This window comes from Diplotaxodon limnothrissa, linkage group LG5 (assembly GCF_057381915.1).
Source record: "Diplotaxodon limnothrissa isolate DT_005_m linkage group LG5, D_limnothrissa_male_GT1.1, whole genome shotgun sequence".
In the NCBI taxonomy this organism is placed as follows: Eukaryota; Metazoa; Chordata; class Actinopteri; order Cichliformes; family Cichlidae; genus Diplotaxodon; species Diplotaxodon limnothrissa.
Window position 1 is genome coordinate 12987689 of NC_140600.1, and position 15201 is coordinate 13002889.

General features: G+C 40.6%; 1 protein-coding gene across 1 annotated transcript in view; it reads left to right on the forward strand.

The window, feature by feature from the left end:
• The window catches only part of suclg2 (succinate-CoA ligase GDP-forming subunit beta), a 118880-nt gene that overhangs the window by 45924 nt on the left and 57755 nt on the right, over positions 1 to 15201 (forward strand). The window contains exons 4-7 of the mRNA XM_085353071.1: positions 3548 to 3638; positions 5233 to 5385; positions 7452 to 7541; positions 9434 to 9530. Coding sequence (XP_085209197.1) covers positions 3548 to 3638; positions 5233 to 5385; positions 7452 to 7541; positions 9434 to 9530 — 431 coding nt within the window. The remainder of the gene's footprint in view (positions 1 to 3547; positions 3639 to 5232; positions 5386 to 7451; positions 7542 to 9433; positions 9531 to 15201) is intronic.

Here is a 15201-nt window from a genome sequence, read left to right on the forward strand (position 1 = left end):
AATGCTCACTGCCCCCTGTACTTCTCCATAATCGACCACGATGCACCCTTGGGCTTGGACGCGCTAGCGCACCAATGGCCAGACGTGCTCCTGTATGCATTTCCCCCAGTGGAAATGATATCTCCAATTCTGGAGAGGGTGCGTCGGCATTCCCTCTCTCTGATCCTGGTGGCCCCTTGGTGGCCCGCGAAGTCGTGGTATGCAGAAATAATCAGCCTGCTTGCAGCAAGTCCTTGGCAGCTTCCTCTCCGCAGGGATCTCCTCTCTCAGGCGGGGGGGGAAGTGTTTCATCCGCGCCCGGATCTGTGGCACCTTCATGCTTACCTGCTGAGAGGTTAAACTTGGTTGCTAAGGGTCTGCCACCTAGTGTGGTAGCGACGATTCAGAGCGCCAGGGCCTCGTCTACTAGAGGCTTGTACGCTTACAAATGGCGAGCCTTCGAGCGATGGTGCCAGGACCGCCACACTCTCCCATTTCAGTGCTCTATTGTGGATGTTTTGACATTCCTGCAGGAGCTGTTGGATAAAGGCCTTTCGTTTTCGACGATCAAGGTTTATTTAGCGGCTATATCTGCTTGTCATATCGGTTTTGACGGGGTGACACCAGGTGCGCATCCCCTCGCCGTGCGTTTTCTGAAAGGGGTTCGCCGGCTGAGGCCCGTGCTTAAGTCCAGTGTCCCGGCTTGGGACTTGTCTTTGGTGCTGGAGGCCCTTTGTGGCCCTCCGTTTGAACCCGTTGGGTCGGTAGATATGAAACTTCTTTCGTATAAGACCGCATTACTTCTCGCTTTGGCCTCGGCGAAGCGAGTGGGGGACCTTCATGCGCTGTCTGTGCATCCTGCCTGCACACAGTTTTCTCCTGATGGCCGCAAGGTCGTATTGCGTCCGAATGCCGCCTATCTTCCCAAGGTCATGCCTGCATCTTATAGTTCAATGGAGTTTGAGTTGCTGAGCTTTTGCTCCCCTCCTTTTGAATCTGAGGAGCAGAGGAGGGTGCATTCTCTTTGTCCGGTGCGTGCGCTACGCACCTACATTGAGCGCACTCGGGATGTGCGTTTGTGTGACCAGTTGTTTGTCTGCTTCGCTAATCCGAATAGAGGTAGAGCTCTGTCCAGACAGAGGCTGTCCCACTGGATTGTAGAAGCTATCTCGCTGGCATACAGCACCGGAGGTTTTGCGTTGCCCCACGGGGTGGGAGCTCATTCCACCAGGGGGATGGCGACCTCATGGGCTCTTTTTAGAGGGGTGCCTGTGGCTGATATTTGTGCAGCGGCTAATTGGGCGTCGCCGCACACTTTTGTGCGGTTTTATCGGTTGGACGTTACAGCCCCTTCGGTGGCTCATGCTGTCCTTTCTGCTGGGTCTACCACTCACTAAGGATGTGGTGGTCCCGTTCCGGTTCGGTGGCTGCTCTGCGGGGCGTGTATATAGGTCCCATACTTATGTGTTGTACCGAGTGAATCGACTGAAAGGGAACGGTTAGTTATGTCTATAACTTCTGTTCCCTGAAGGAGAGGAACGAGGTACAACACAGGGTGGCCCCACTGAGCAGTTGGCTCGGTGAAGAGCGGCTATCGAACTGAGGGATGACGGTGATGGCAGCGGCTATATGTGCGGGCGGGGCCTTGCGCGTGTCATCACACGTCATCTGCCGTAAAGGCGTGAATAAAGGTTTCTTCAGCCAGGACACGCGAGGGCGTGATATCCCATACTTATGTGTTGTACCTCGTTCCTCTCCTTCAGGGAACAGAAGTTATAGACATAACTAACCGTTTCTCAAGTACTTAAACTCATACTGTTCGCAGATGACACCAACATATTTTTCAGTAGCGATGATTATACTGATCTTGTAATGACTGTAAACAGGGAGCTAAAATTAATAAAAAAATGGATGGACATAAATAAATTATCATTAAATATAAATAAAACTAAAGCAATGTTTTTTGGTAATTTAAAATATAATATAGAATTACCAATTATCATTGAAGGTGTACCAATTGATAATGTGAGTGAAAACAAATTTTTGGGAGTTATAATTGATAACAAAATTTCATGGAAACCCCACGTCAGACACATAAAAACCAAAATTTCCAGAAGCCTCACAGTTTTGAACAAAGTGAAACAATTCCTTGATAAAGATGCACTTCGTACTCTGTACTGTACCCTGGTTCTTCCATATCTTACATATTGTGTGGAAGTGTGGGGAAATACATATAAAAATACAACTAATCCATTAGTCACAGTACAGAAACGAGCACTGCGTATTATTCACAAGGCTGGTTATCTAGATCATACTCACAAATTCTTTCTTCAGGCAAAGTTACTTAAATTCCAGGATCTGGTTAATTACAATACATCCATAATTTTGTATAAAGCTTTTACTAAACTTTTACCGGCAAATTTACAAACTAGATTTGAAATTCGAGAAAAGGTTTATAATGTGAGAGGCTTTGGAGAATTCAAATTACCCAGAACTCGAACAACCCGTAAAGGCTTTTGTGTGTCTGTATGTGGTGTGAAAATCTGGAACAGTCTGAGTTTACAATTGAAACAATGCAAAAATATTCATAGATTTAAATTTCTCTACAAACAGTTGGTCTGGTCACAGTATACTCAATGATGGGTTTTAGTGTGCTCTGTAATGTCTGTCCTCTTACCATTGCTGGTATGGATTCCAAAATAAAAAATAAAAAATAAAGTGTGCGTATGTATGTACATATATGTACTTGTGTGTGTAGATATATATGTATGTATATGTATGTGTGTCTGTTACTTGTAGTTATTACTGCCTGTTACCTGTGGTAATGCAATTTATAATTTATATATTCTGTATTCAGTTATGAAGGCTCTAATTGTTGGTTGCGAGCTGCCGCTTAGATGCTTGTATCTGCCCGGGGCTGTTGATGGGTCTGTATGCAGTGATGGGCGTAGCTGCGGGAAGTTTATTGTTTTTTTTTGTTGATGAGTGAGTATAGGGGTGGGATTTAATAAGTTTTCTTCGTCCCACTCCTTTTTCAGGCAAGTTTTGTTTTTTGTTTTGTGTATTTTATGTTCAATATAGGTATTTGTTGTGCCTGAAAATGAATAAATAAATGAAAATGAAATGAAAGTGAGATACAGTGAAGTTCATCGTCCCCAGACAGTGACATGAGTGCACAGTTCACCTTCCTCTCATCTATCAAAGGATGAGTACAACCCCGAGCTTCATTTGTATTCACTTGCAAAAGCAGAGCAGGCTAACAGAAGCAGCCTCAGCATGCGTGCTGCTTTTAAATGGAGAGAAAATGCGGAGTTTGATTCACAGCAGTGTGCACGTGTACCCAAAAGCTGTCCTTCATCAGAATATTTTGGACTAATACCGAGAAAGTGCTGAGACATATTTCTTTTCAACCGAACAAAGTTATTGAGAGGGGAAGAAATGCGCTTTCATCTGTAGACCCCTCCTGCTTTTTCCACCTTTATTTTAGAAGTCTTTTATTTTTTGGCTTTATGATAAAGATTTATTTCAAAGAAGTGATATTGTTTGACCTACAACCTCTGTCCTTTAGCCCCGCTGTCGTTGGTGAGCTGGCCAATAAGATGCTGGGTTTCAACCTGACTACTAAGCAGACACCAAAAGAGGGAGTGAAAGTGAAAACGGTGAGCCACTGCAGAGACAGAGGGAAGGAAAAGATCTCTACCCTCACTATCTTTTCTTGCCTTTTTTTGACCTCATTTCAAGTCATTTTGAGTCCAGTAATTAATTTCTGTCATATTAATATCAGTTTTGTTGTTGTTGTTTTGTGCTCAGTTTTAATAGTAGCTAGCCCCCGATGTTTACTTTTGGGTTGCACTAGCTGGTGTTATGGCTCATTGCATAAATTGAACAGAACCCACTGTGAATTTAAAGTGTCTGGTAAACAACTGTTTCTGTGCGCCACTAACAAGCAGGAATACTATTTTCTCTGCTCGCATGCTGCATGTCGTCCCCCCTGAAAACAGACGTTTTCCAGGTGACGAAGCCGTTTCAGTCTGTGGCTTGTTTGTGTGTCCTGCTGCCTTCCTCTTTGTCTCTCCTCATCTCTGTTTCTGTTTCCCCAGTAAAGTTTACGTTGAATCAAATGAGCATCACACATCATTTTTATTGACGGCGGCTACAGAAAATTCAACAAGCTCAGAGTTAACTCGCTGTCTGAGGCAGAAGGCAAAGGCGGATAAAAGACACAAACATATGGCCAAAACCTGGATTAGATCTGACTGAGAAGAGAAGTGAAAACCAATTGGACATCTACAATCATTGTCTTACCAAGAAAATCTCACACAGCACAGAAATCTGACGTGGCAAAGAGCCGCCTAACGGCTCGAGTACAATAACGGTGTAGTCAGAACCCGGCGTTTCCGATGACAGCCAGAGCTCAGCTGTCAACCTGCCAATGGGAGCACACACCAACGCTCAACCCGTCCTACAACACAGATAAGGGGCAGCACTCGTGTATCTGTGTGGATTTTCACTCTCATAGCTCTGAATGAGAGATGAGGAAACGAGGCGGGACAGGTGAGCGAGGCAGAGAAAGATAGAAATAGACTGTGGAGAAAAGAATATGTTTAGTTTGAGAGAAGAAACTGGTATAAGTCAAACGACAGGCAACTTAAAAGGTTGTTTGAGTGAGTGGGGAAAACAACTTTCGGACAAGAAGATAGGAGCGCTGTCTGTTAACACGGAGCGCAGAAAAGCCGATCCATCCTCATTCACTGGGCGATAAGGTGGAAGCAGAACATAAGGGCTGTGCATGTTCAAACAAACACCCCTTCCACCAATCCTGCACCCCATTAGCCACCACAGAACTGATAGTTTCCTGTCAAGTCTTTTTTTCCTTTCCTTTTCAAATGGGCTTCTTGCTTGCTTCCTCCTGCCCCTCTTTCTGAATGAACACACAATCCCTCTCTATTTGCCTCTGTTTCTTTTATTCATAACAGATGACATTTCCTCAGAGCTGTTGCACGTAGATTGTGCCAATCTCTGCACTCTGCTTATGTTCTTGTTTTGTACAGCTAGTTGTAAATGTGTTACTTTTAAAAGATAAAGTTAAACATTTTCGGAGTTTTTGTAAATACTGGTCGGAATAAAGGGGAACACAAATGACTTATTTCCCTTTTTTTCCCCTTAATAATAATGTTTTCTTAGTGATGTCAGATCAGTAACATAGCTACCTTCTTCTATCCAGCCCCTCTGTTTTTGCTTTGCAATGTGCAGGTGATGGTTGCTGAGGCCCTGGATATTACCAGGGAGACATATTTTGCCATCCTAATGGACCGCTCCTTCAATGGTCCTGTCATGGTAGGAAGCCCCCAGGGAGGTATGGATATCGAGGAGGTGGCTGCCAGCACCCCAGAACTCATCTTTAAGGTATAACATTTCTGCTTTTCAGTCATTTCTAAGTTGTCAGTGATTACCAGCTACAAGAATAAGAAAGAGGGGGGGAAAAAAAACTTGAGAGCAGTCCAAACTTCCTTGAATTAGACATCTTACCATGATGCTTGTTCTTTACTGGCACAGTGGAGCTCTTTATAATCCCCTCACCATCTTACTTTAAAACTGATAAAGGTTTTGGTGGGGGGGGGTGTTGAAATCATACCGAGTTTCCAGATGGAAGCTGAGATCTGTTCGCGCACACACAGCAGAAGCTGAACACGGCACACGCATACAGGAACACACTGGAGTTTAACATGTGCAAACACACACAGCCTTCGATGTTTTCTTTTGCCATTAATGAGATTTTATTTACAGCTTCTCGACAGCACGGCCTCATCGTCATTAGCAGATGTAACCTTGAAGCGTTTACAGATGGCTACCTCCAAAGGTTATATACGTGTATCTTATTTTGCTAATGTGCATTGTGAAACATCAAGCTGAGACAATTACGTTACATTAACTTCACCAAAGACTGTAGAGTTTCTATAAATGAGAAATGCGTGGTTTTACTATCAAACAAAATGATTAAAATAGTTATTGTCCAGCCCTGTTTGGTGCTACAGACTGTCTGTACAGATGGATGAGATGTCACCAATAGGTGAAGCAGTAATGATGTTGTAAATAGGAGATGGGCAGTGAAGATTAGGCTGCTGAAGTCATGTTTCCTACCAGATGAAATGCAAACACTTGGGTTTTGCTGAAGGATGATGGTGTCAAAGTGAGCACCATCAAGTTGACTTTTTTTTTAAATAAAAACCTAATTTCCACATTGATACATGAAATTATCATTACTATGAGATTCATAATAAACTGAATCTGCTTCACTACAGTTTGATTTTGCACTTCCACATCTAACCAGCACTTGGAACACAGACGTGCCTCCACAGGAGCGTGCACACAGGTTCATGCCCGGACTTGACACTGATCCATCATCATCAAAAGAGAGAAAACAGGAGGATATATTAGGCTGCCAGGCTGACTTTTTGTCCTCCTTTATCCTGGAGCTTAATGTGACTGCAGTTTCTTTATATATGGTCTCCTTAACTTTTTGTTTCCCCGCGGGGGTTTCTGTCAGTGAAGAACGTGCATAGGAATAGTTGGTAAAAAGTGCAGAAGAAGCAGGTGAGATATTTTAAATGGAATAAAACTGTAGGTGTGAGGTAAATAAGTAAAAGAGCCAGCAAGTCTTATTTATATATGTTCAGCTTCTAATCAGCCACCGTTTCTCTCTGAACCATGTGCTTTTTTGGGTCACACACTCTGCTTTATGGAGGACGGATAACCTCCTCTGCCAACAATGATGCTATCAGTCATCAGCAGTGCTAAAGGGGGAGGATAGAACGATTTGAATATGGAGCCAATTGCCCAATCCTAATAAACACACATGCCCAGAACTTCCCACAGATCAGTCGATGCATTATGCATAAATTACCTGCATGTTATAAAAACCCAGTGGAATGTGGGTAAAGGATCTAAAAGGATAGATCTGGATCACTTTCTTCAATTTTGCAAACTGGCATTGGTCTTGGTGATGGATATGCTCCCTGAAATTTTATTATTTTACACCATGTTACTGTACTCCTGCTTTGTGCAAGCTATAACTCTGGTGTCTGATTCTGGTTTTGTACAGTTTACGTATTTTGTGGTCTACAAAGGAAAATGAATGACATGGTTTAGGAAAGAAACAGTTCGTACATGTGCAGATGCTCCACTAGTACCTCAGGGATTGCTTCAGCTACTACAAATAAGCACTCATTAATAAGATAATCATAAGCATTTATAAAAAGTTTGATGAGTGTGATGAGCACTTTTAGATATATTTTTGGGAGGTATTGTGATCATCTTCATAGACAGCCTATTGCTGTTAGAGAGTTGGTCCATTCTGTGTATGATTATCAGAAATATATTGCATAGTTTATTTAGGATATAGCCTAATGTTTACTTCTTGTCTTCGTTTGTTTGTCTTCCTCTGTCTTGCATATTCTCTACAAATCTACCAGGAAGCCATAGATATCTTTGAAGGTGTGAGAGACGACCAGGCACTTCGCATGGCAGCTAATTTGGGTTTCAAAGGAGCTCTGCAGAGACAGGTAATGGGCCCATGGAAGGCTTTAAAGTCACAAAGAAGGATCAGTGATTCTGACATTCATATATATGTAGGCAGGCAGATGCTTGCCCAGTCATAAATAGGCCATACTTTGGCTATTATTAGTTTTCCAGAGGCAAGTTGTGAAGTGTCATTATACTATGCTGACTTGCCAGGTGGTCTGTTGTCATACTTGGCAGTGAGGCACAGCACTGTGCCAGGCTTAGGGAGCTTACAGTACTAACGATATCATTATTTGGTGGAACATGGCACACACTGATTTTGTGAGTGAATCATGCGTTAGCCACTAAAACTCATCTCAGTGGGCCAGTTATGATTTTGAGGACAGTGAAACAAACATTTTCTCTCCTCTCCCCAAAGTTTTGAGTCATGTTCAGGCATTTGCTCTGAAAATAAAGCTGAGGAAGAATAGCACAGCAGTAGGCCAAGCTCACAGTCTGAATAAAATGTGTGCTCAGTTAAGATTACTTTAGATCTTTTTTTTTTTTTTTTGCCTCTTAGTATTAAACCCTATTTTTATGGCAAAATTTCAAGTATTTATTTCTGGGCAAATTTACACAAATTTTGATTTTTATTCAGATTTTCTATGTGTTGTTTCACATTTGCCATCACGAGCACTGGAAAAAACAGTTAACTTCTGGTTTGTGTGATTGCTATTGTTAGCAAATCCATGCAGGCTGTTGCCCATATACAGTATAAAAAAAGGCTGAATTGTGTCTGTGGGTTAACGGCACCTTGCCGGGGAGGTGACAGGTGTGTTTACAGTGTCTGTGAGCTATGAAAGGCTTCACAGTGTGGGCCTAAAGCCACACAGCAGCCAGACTTTCGGCCTTTCATGCCATGTCAAGAATGTAAGCCGACGTCACAGCTTTGTGCTGGAAAAGGACAGAAAATCTGCAAGTCATGTTTCCATCACTGCAGATTGAAGGCAGAGCCGATAAATACCCAGAAACGCCGTCAAGCAGACTAGAGTCATTTGACCGATGATAAATGCAGCTGTACCCTTTCCCGCTGTAGAGAAAAGTCAGATGTTTGTCCAGTATAAAAAGGGCTTAATTTGTTTTCTTTTGCACAAGCTCTGACTGGCATGAGAAATCAGATAACTCAAATCCTAGCACATAGAATAATGAAATATATAAATTACAAAAAAGTAAAAATCAAATCTGCCTTTGTGAAGCAAACTTGATTTGATGACATTTTTATTGCATCCTTTTTTATGGCCTGTTTTTGCTGGATACTGAAAGGAAATTGATTTTAAACAGGGAATGGGAGAAATAGAAAATTATTGGTTAGTTGTGTGCATTGTTAGTGCGCTTCTCCATGGTTGCTGTTTGTCAGTTGCCAAGCTGTTTAATTCAGACATAATTACAGCATTTCTAAAATACCTTTACTGTTTTGAAGGAGCTGTGTGGCGACGGGAGCTTTGTGCAGATACAATTTTTTGCGCGTCTGTCTGCACTGTCAGACTGCCTTTGTCACTAAAGAAGCAAAGCTATAGAGAATTAAAAAGAGGTTCCTTTTAAAAGGAGGATTTCATTGATAATGTTTAAGTGCAGTCGTGTTTAATATCCCGTATTCTCACTGACAACATTTGTTTTCCACATTGTAAATATCAGTTTTTTAAATGCAAAAGGCACATTAGCAAAACAGGTATGCATCGATACTACATCTATGTGCAATCAAGTGAAAGGTGTGCTAACACCAGGTAATTTAACTTTGCCTTCCTTACACATTAATGCCATAAAAAGACACGGCGATGTTGAAGGTGATTTGCCATGTTTTATGTAGCCTGTGTGGGAAGCTGAGCAGCCTTGTCAGGGCTGACTACTCAGAGCCGAACCATCAGGTAATTACTGTCCTCTGTGGACCTCACAGGCAGCAGATCAGATTAAGAGGCTCTATGATCTGTTCCTGAAAGTCGACGCCACTCAAGTTGAAGTCAATCCTCTCGGAGAGACTCCCGAAGGACAAGGTACTTTGTATCATTTTTTAAAAACATACTTGCCTGTATGTTTGTTTGTTTCATGTGTGTCTTTGGATGTGTGCCGTCCTGCTGTCTGTAATTTCTATTAAACATTTTACACGCAGAACTCAGCATTTCAGCATCACGATGCTGCCACATATTAATCACCGACTGCGAGACAGAGGCAGCACTTCGCTCCTCTGGTCTAAATGCATTTCAGAATGTGAAGTGTACTGTAATTGCAACACACTGACATCAGCTTCTTGTCAGCATGACTTTGTCTGGATCAAAATCCAAATGGCTTCAGGGAGCAGAGCTTTCCATATTCACAGCATGTTCATGTTTGTTGATGTTTCCTAGTTGCTGATGATTAACTGAAGGCATATAATCTATCATCAGCAAGTAATGAGGGACTACGAATAGCAGCAGCGGCAGCTTCAGACGCAGCCTTTTAATTTATGGTCGGCGAAGATTAACCACTTTGAGATGTTCTGTGAAACTCTTATGGGCTCTGAGTGGAGCATTAATGAAATAAAGTAAAGTATCATAATTAAAAATATATTGACATAGGTAACTTTGCATGACTGTTTGTAGTTTTTGAATTGATCAGCGTTTATTTCATATTTATTATTTTCATATTTATTTCATATTTTGCATGCGCACAAGATGTTCTGTGTAATCCCAGCAAATCTTTATAGGAAAGCTAACAACAAATAATGCTGTTTATATTTATAAATATATCAAGTATAAATGTTAAGATTTCCAAAATAATAGGAAGAAATAGTAGTTCCCAAGTTAAAAACGTTGCATCGGGGAATGCCCCTAAAGCACTTTAAAAACCACAAAAACAATTTAATTTATCATACTGTTCACTTGTTCTATTCTCAAAGGAATTATTTTCTATAATTGTGTCGTTGTAAACTGGCCTTATTCCAAATGCATGTGCTCAGCCAAAAGTACTTAACTTGGAATATGTCTGTAAGTGTCTCTGAATGGATGAAAGGGAGATTATTAAAAGGTTGAGCAATTATCATCTTCACTCGACAATGTTTATTGGAGTGAAGCTTAGCCTATTACACGCTCAGTCTATTGAAATTAACTTTCAGTAATTATATTCAAGATAAATTTATTGTGTCGTCAAGCAATAAATATTGTCTCTTAACTCTTTGTACTTCATGTATAAATGATCAGATGAGACACATGAGCCAAATGACAAACTGTAAAATAGTAATGCTAAATTTTCTAAGAAACAAGCAATGATTAAGGTGTTGGCCTTGATCAACATGTCTGACTTTGTGCTGCTGCAGAAGTAGTTACGGCTGCCACGATTAGTCGACTAGTCACGATTACGTCGACTATCAAAATCGTCAACGACTGATTTAAGTCGACGCGTCGTTTGAAGCTTTGTAAGATACCAAAAGACGCAGGAATAAGTAGTAGGATTTAAGAGTGTAATAACGGACTGAAACAGAAGATGGCAGCACTGCATGTACAAGGATGCCAGCTGCCGTTAAACCCCGAAGAAGAAGGAGCTGTGTCCCAGACAGTGTTGCCAACTTAGTGACTTTGTCGCTATATTTAGCGAGTTTTCAGACCCCTTAGCGACTTTTTTTCTAAAAAAAAAAAAATCGCTAAAATAAGACGTGAAAGCACGTATCGCTTTTACTCTCAACAAGCAGCGGGTGCTGTAACGCAGTCAGTTCTTCTTTTACTCTTTTACTCTTATGCTGTTTTGTGGATTACAAGGTTTAAAACTACTTATAAACACAGACACAAAGTAACTCCACCAGAGCGCCTATTTCAGGTCACTTTTGCCGGTCCAAGCCCGGGTAAAGGAGCAGGGTTGGAATTGTGACATTAAAAAAACAATAATTGCTAAAAGAAATTTAATTTGTAGTTCTAAACTCTAAATGCATTTAGGACGTTTTTTACTCACTTTATGTCTCTTCCACGATGTTATTTCTCTCTCCAACAACATGGGTTACAATTAGATTAGCATGACCAATTATGCAAATTAGGCGATGACGTCATTTAGCGACTTCTGGCGACTTTTAGGACAACCAATAGCGATTTTCCTTACTGAGGAGTTGGCAACACTGGTCCCAGAATTCATAGCGCAGCCCAGCTCAGTTTCCAACAATGGCGGCAGCTAGTTAGTTTTAATGTTACTCTTATTATTCTTTCTGGGTCACAAAATAAACGTTTAACATATTTTCAGGCAAGAATGTAGCTGTGTAAACCTCAAATATCTGCTCAGTTTATCAAGACACCACATATTTTCAAAAGCGCTCCGACGTTTTCGGAGACGTCTGTTACCCACTAGCTCGATAGCTAGCCGGGGGCAAGGCTCACTAGAGCCCGTGAGAACACCGGACTCCCGGCAAATCGTTTTCAAACCCACCGCGGTCTTTCGCTACTCAGGTTAAACATGATATATGAGTCACTTAGATAACTTGGAAATGTTATTGTTTGGCTTTTTTTTAGTGTTTTATTTGTTCCTGAGTTAATCGGTTTGGCTGAGATCAAAGTTATAGTTTTTACACAGCTGAATAAACGTCAAGCAGACAGCTGATTATCAGAAGTGTGAGATGCTCGAGAATATACTCCAGTGTCCTGTTATATTTTAGATAGCAAGGAGTTTATTAAACTTCACTGAAACAATCTGCAAATTTCATTCAAATTTAATAAACTATCATCTTGTCTTTATTTTTAGTTAGCACATACCTTAAACACTTAAAGCTGTAAGCTAATGATAGTTATATAAGAGCAGATGCTGCTGGTGCAATAAGCTGTAGTTTTACGTCTAATACTTGCATGATCTGATTAGTCGACTAATCGCAAAAATAATCTGTGACTAGTCGACTATCAAAATAATTGTTTGTGGCAGCCCTAAAAGTAGTTAATAAAAAGATGGGATATTTCAGTCATTGAAAAGTGTCTTAGATTAGTAATTTAGAAGTACAGTCTTAAATCCCCCCTTATTTCTTTATATTTTGCTAGGATAATGGAAAAAGGGGTGCAATGATTTACTGAAACACGCAAACATCCATGGAAATACAATATATAAGGCAAAGAGAGAGTTAATTAAATTCTACTGAGCTTAAAACTCAACATTTGGTAAGACCAACTTTATCTTGAGCACAGCCTGAACTCTCTAAGCAAACCTTTCTTGGCATTTCCTGAAGTAATCCTCAGAAATAGATCTCAAAGCTTCTTGAAGGACATTCAAAGCTCTTCTTTGGATGTTGGCTGCCTGTTCAGTTCAGCAATGTTGCTGATTGGACTCCGGGGACAGTGACTGTTGTGTCTGAGTGATGGTGTTTCACTGTGTGTTTTCTCTATCCAGGTATATTTTTACTGCATTGACGGTTTGTTCGGGATCGTAATGTTAAAAAAAATGAAAGTGCTGCCAGTCAGATAGTTTCCTGATGGTATTGCTTGATGGATCAAAATTTGAAGTGAATGAAATACAGCCAAAATCATGACACAGCCTCCACTGTGTTTTACAGATGGCTCCAGACACTCACTGTTGTATGTTTTTCCTGACTTCCTCCAGACGGGTTGAACCAAAAATTTCAAATGCGCTTTCATCACTCCGTCAGCCCTGCAGCCGCTAATTTTCAGCCCAGTGGTATTTGGCCTTTTCTACCCCGTTTCCCTTCATTAAGAATTTTTGATTCAATGAAGAGTGGATGGATCTCAAGTCTGTTCATTTTCTTTTTAGGCTTGCTACTTCTTTTGTCCTCCATGTATCCAGTTTCCTTAATAATGCCAAGATACTCACATACAAGTTATATGAATCCACAACAGTAGTTCATCCTTGAGTCGAGTAACTTTTTTTTCATATACTTGAATGTATCATAGGTCAGTGTTAAAGGGCTTAACAAAACAAAAATTCCTCTGAAAATGGTCAGGTACAAGGACTGGAGAGAAAAGGCGACTTTTAATGGTTTAATGAAAAACTTTGAAAGGCCTTCAGAAAGCCTGGAGCACTATTGATCAAAATTTTTTTTTTAAATTACAAGAAAGTCTGTCTTCTTGGAGGAAAAAGATAAAGACATGATTCAAGATTTTTGCACAGTAGAATACAATTGGATCCAATATCTACCAGGATTGTTCAATTTTAAAGTAAAATACCATTTCACGGCCCCTTACTTTATTTGAAAGTCACCAAGAGCAGTTCACATTTCTGTCCTCCTCTCATTTGTAGCAGGCACTAGCAAACTGTTGTGTCCAGTAAGAGTAATGTAAGAGTAAAGTTTCTGCTTCTATAATTTCTTGATGTATTTTTCCTGTATGGCGTAATCCCTGTTGGAAGCAAGCACTTCCAGTCACACAGAAGAACAGAGATATGGGTAAATTTCAGTCACCTTGATTTCCCCTAGTGACAAAAATGGAGGTTAGCAGGAAAACAATTCAAGTGCTCGTCATTCACATGAGAAGGCTGTTATAGGAAGTCACAAAGCATTATTCCAGCGCTTGTGACGCTGCCAAACGTTGGTTTTTGTTTTTATTTTTCTCTCAAAGAAATAAGAGTGATTGTCTTGTCTTTGGAGCTGAACACAGATTGAGTGTGATGTGTCATACACTATTACAGCGTGCTGAAGATGCATCACTTCTTTGATCCTTAGTTTCCTCAAAAAAAAGATGCTTGCTCAAAGTTATCAAACACTCACACGACAATGTTTTTGTGTGATTCGTTATGAATATTAATGCAGAAAATGAGTCCTTAAAAAAACTGAATTTATACGAGGGGTATGATTTTTTTTTCTTTTTTTTTTTAAAGAAGGAAGACGCAGGTGTTGTGATTGAAGCAGGCTTTGTAGAAGGGCTTCACATTAACATCAGCTCATTCTTTGCTTCGATTTGTTCACACGTCGCAAGGGAGCACAGCTATTTTCTTGCAGGCTTTCGACAGACGTGTTTGGAGAAGGAAAATTTCTCAAGGGTGGAAAATTTGTATTTTTTTGTCTCGTTTGGTAATAGCTGAATACATTTTGTAGATAGACTGCAATAATGTATGTGTCAAAACAGAACAAAAAGGAATTGTGTAGTGAGGAAAACGCTTCACCTGGAGGACGCAGCATGCCGACTCCCCAGTCCCAGGAGAGTCTGCCGGCTCCATGTGTCTTGTGTCCATGTATGTTGCTCATGTTGCACTCATAAAATATTTGCACATTTCAATATTTTCCTTCCTTTCCTCAGTTTCGCATCAGGATTGCCTGAATGTTTAAATGTAATTAGCCATTAAGTGGAATAGTTAATATTGAAGGTGCTATAGAACATTACCGTAGTTCATTTTAAAGCAAAGTGTGGAAAATACTGTGAGGCCTGAGACTGAAAACTGGACTGGAGAATATAAAGTCAGCACAAGCAGCTGGTTAGCAAAGCAAAAACTGGAACTAGGAGACGTGGTCCTCCATTTGGATGTCATTTTTATACTTTAGGTTTTGTATTAAATTAATTGAGCTTCAATATCGGGGTGAATTTGTTACCTTTCCCCCTACTTTCCTGGTTTTAATAATAAGCTGAGCTAACTGACTTCTGGCTCCAGCTACAAATTTAGCAAATAGACGTGACTTTTCAAATTCTCACCAAGACGGCAAATAACTGTATTTCTTTTGAATGTCCAGTTATCCCTTTCAGTTAGAGTCACTATTTAAGTGTAAGCGCTTCTACT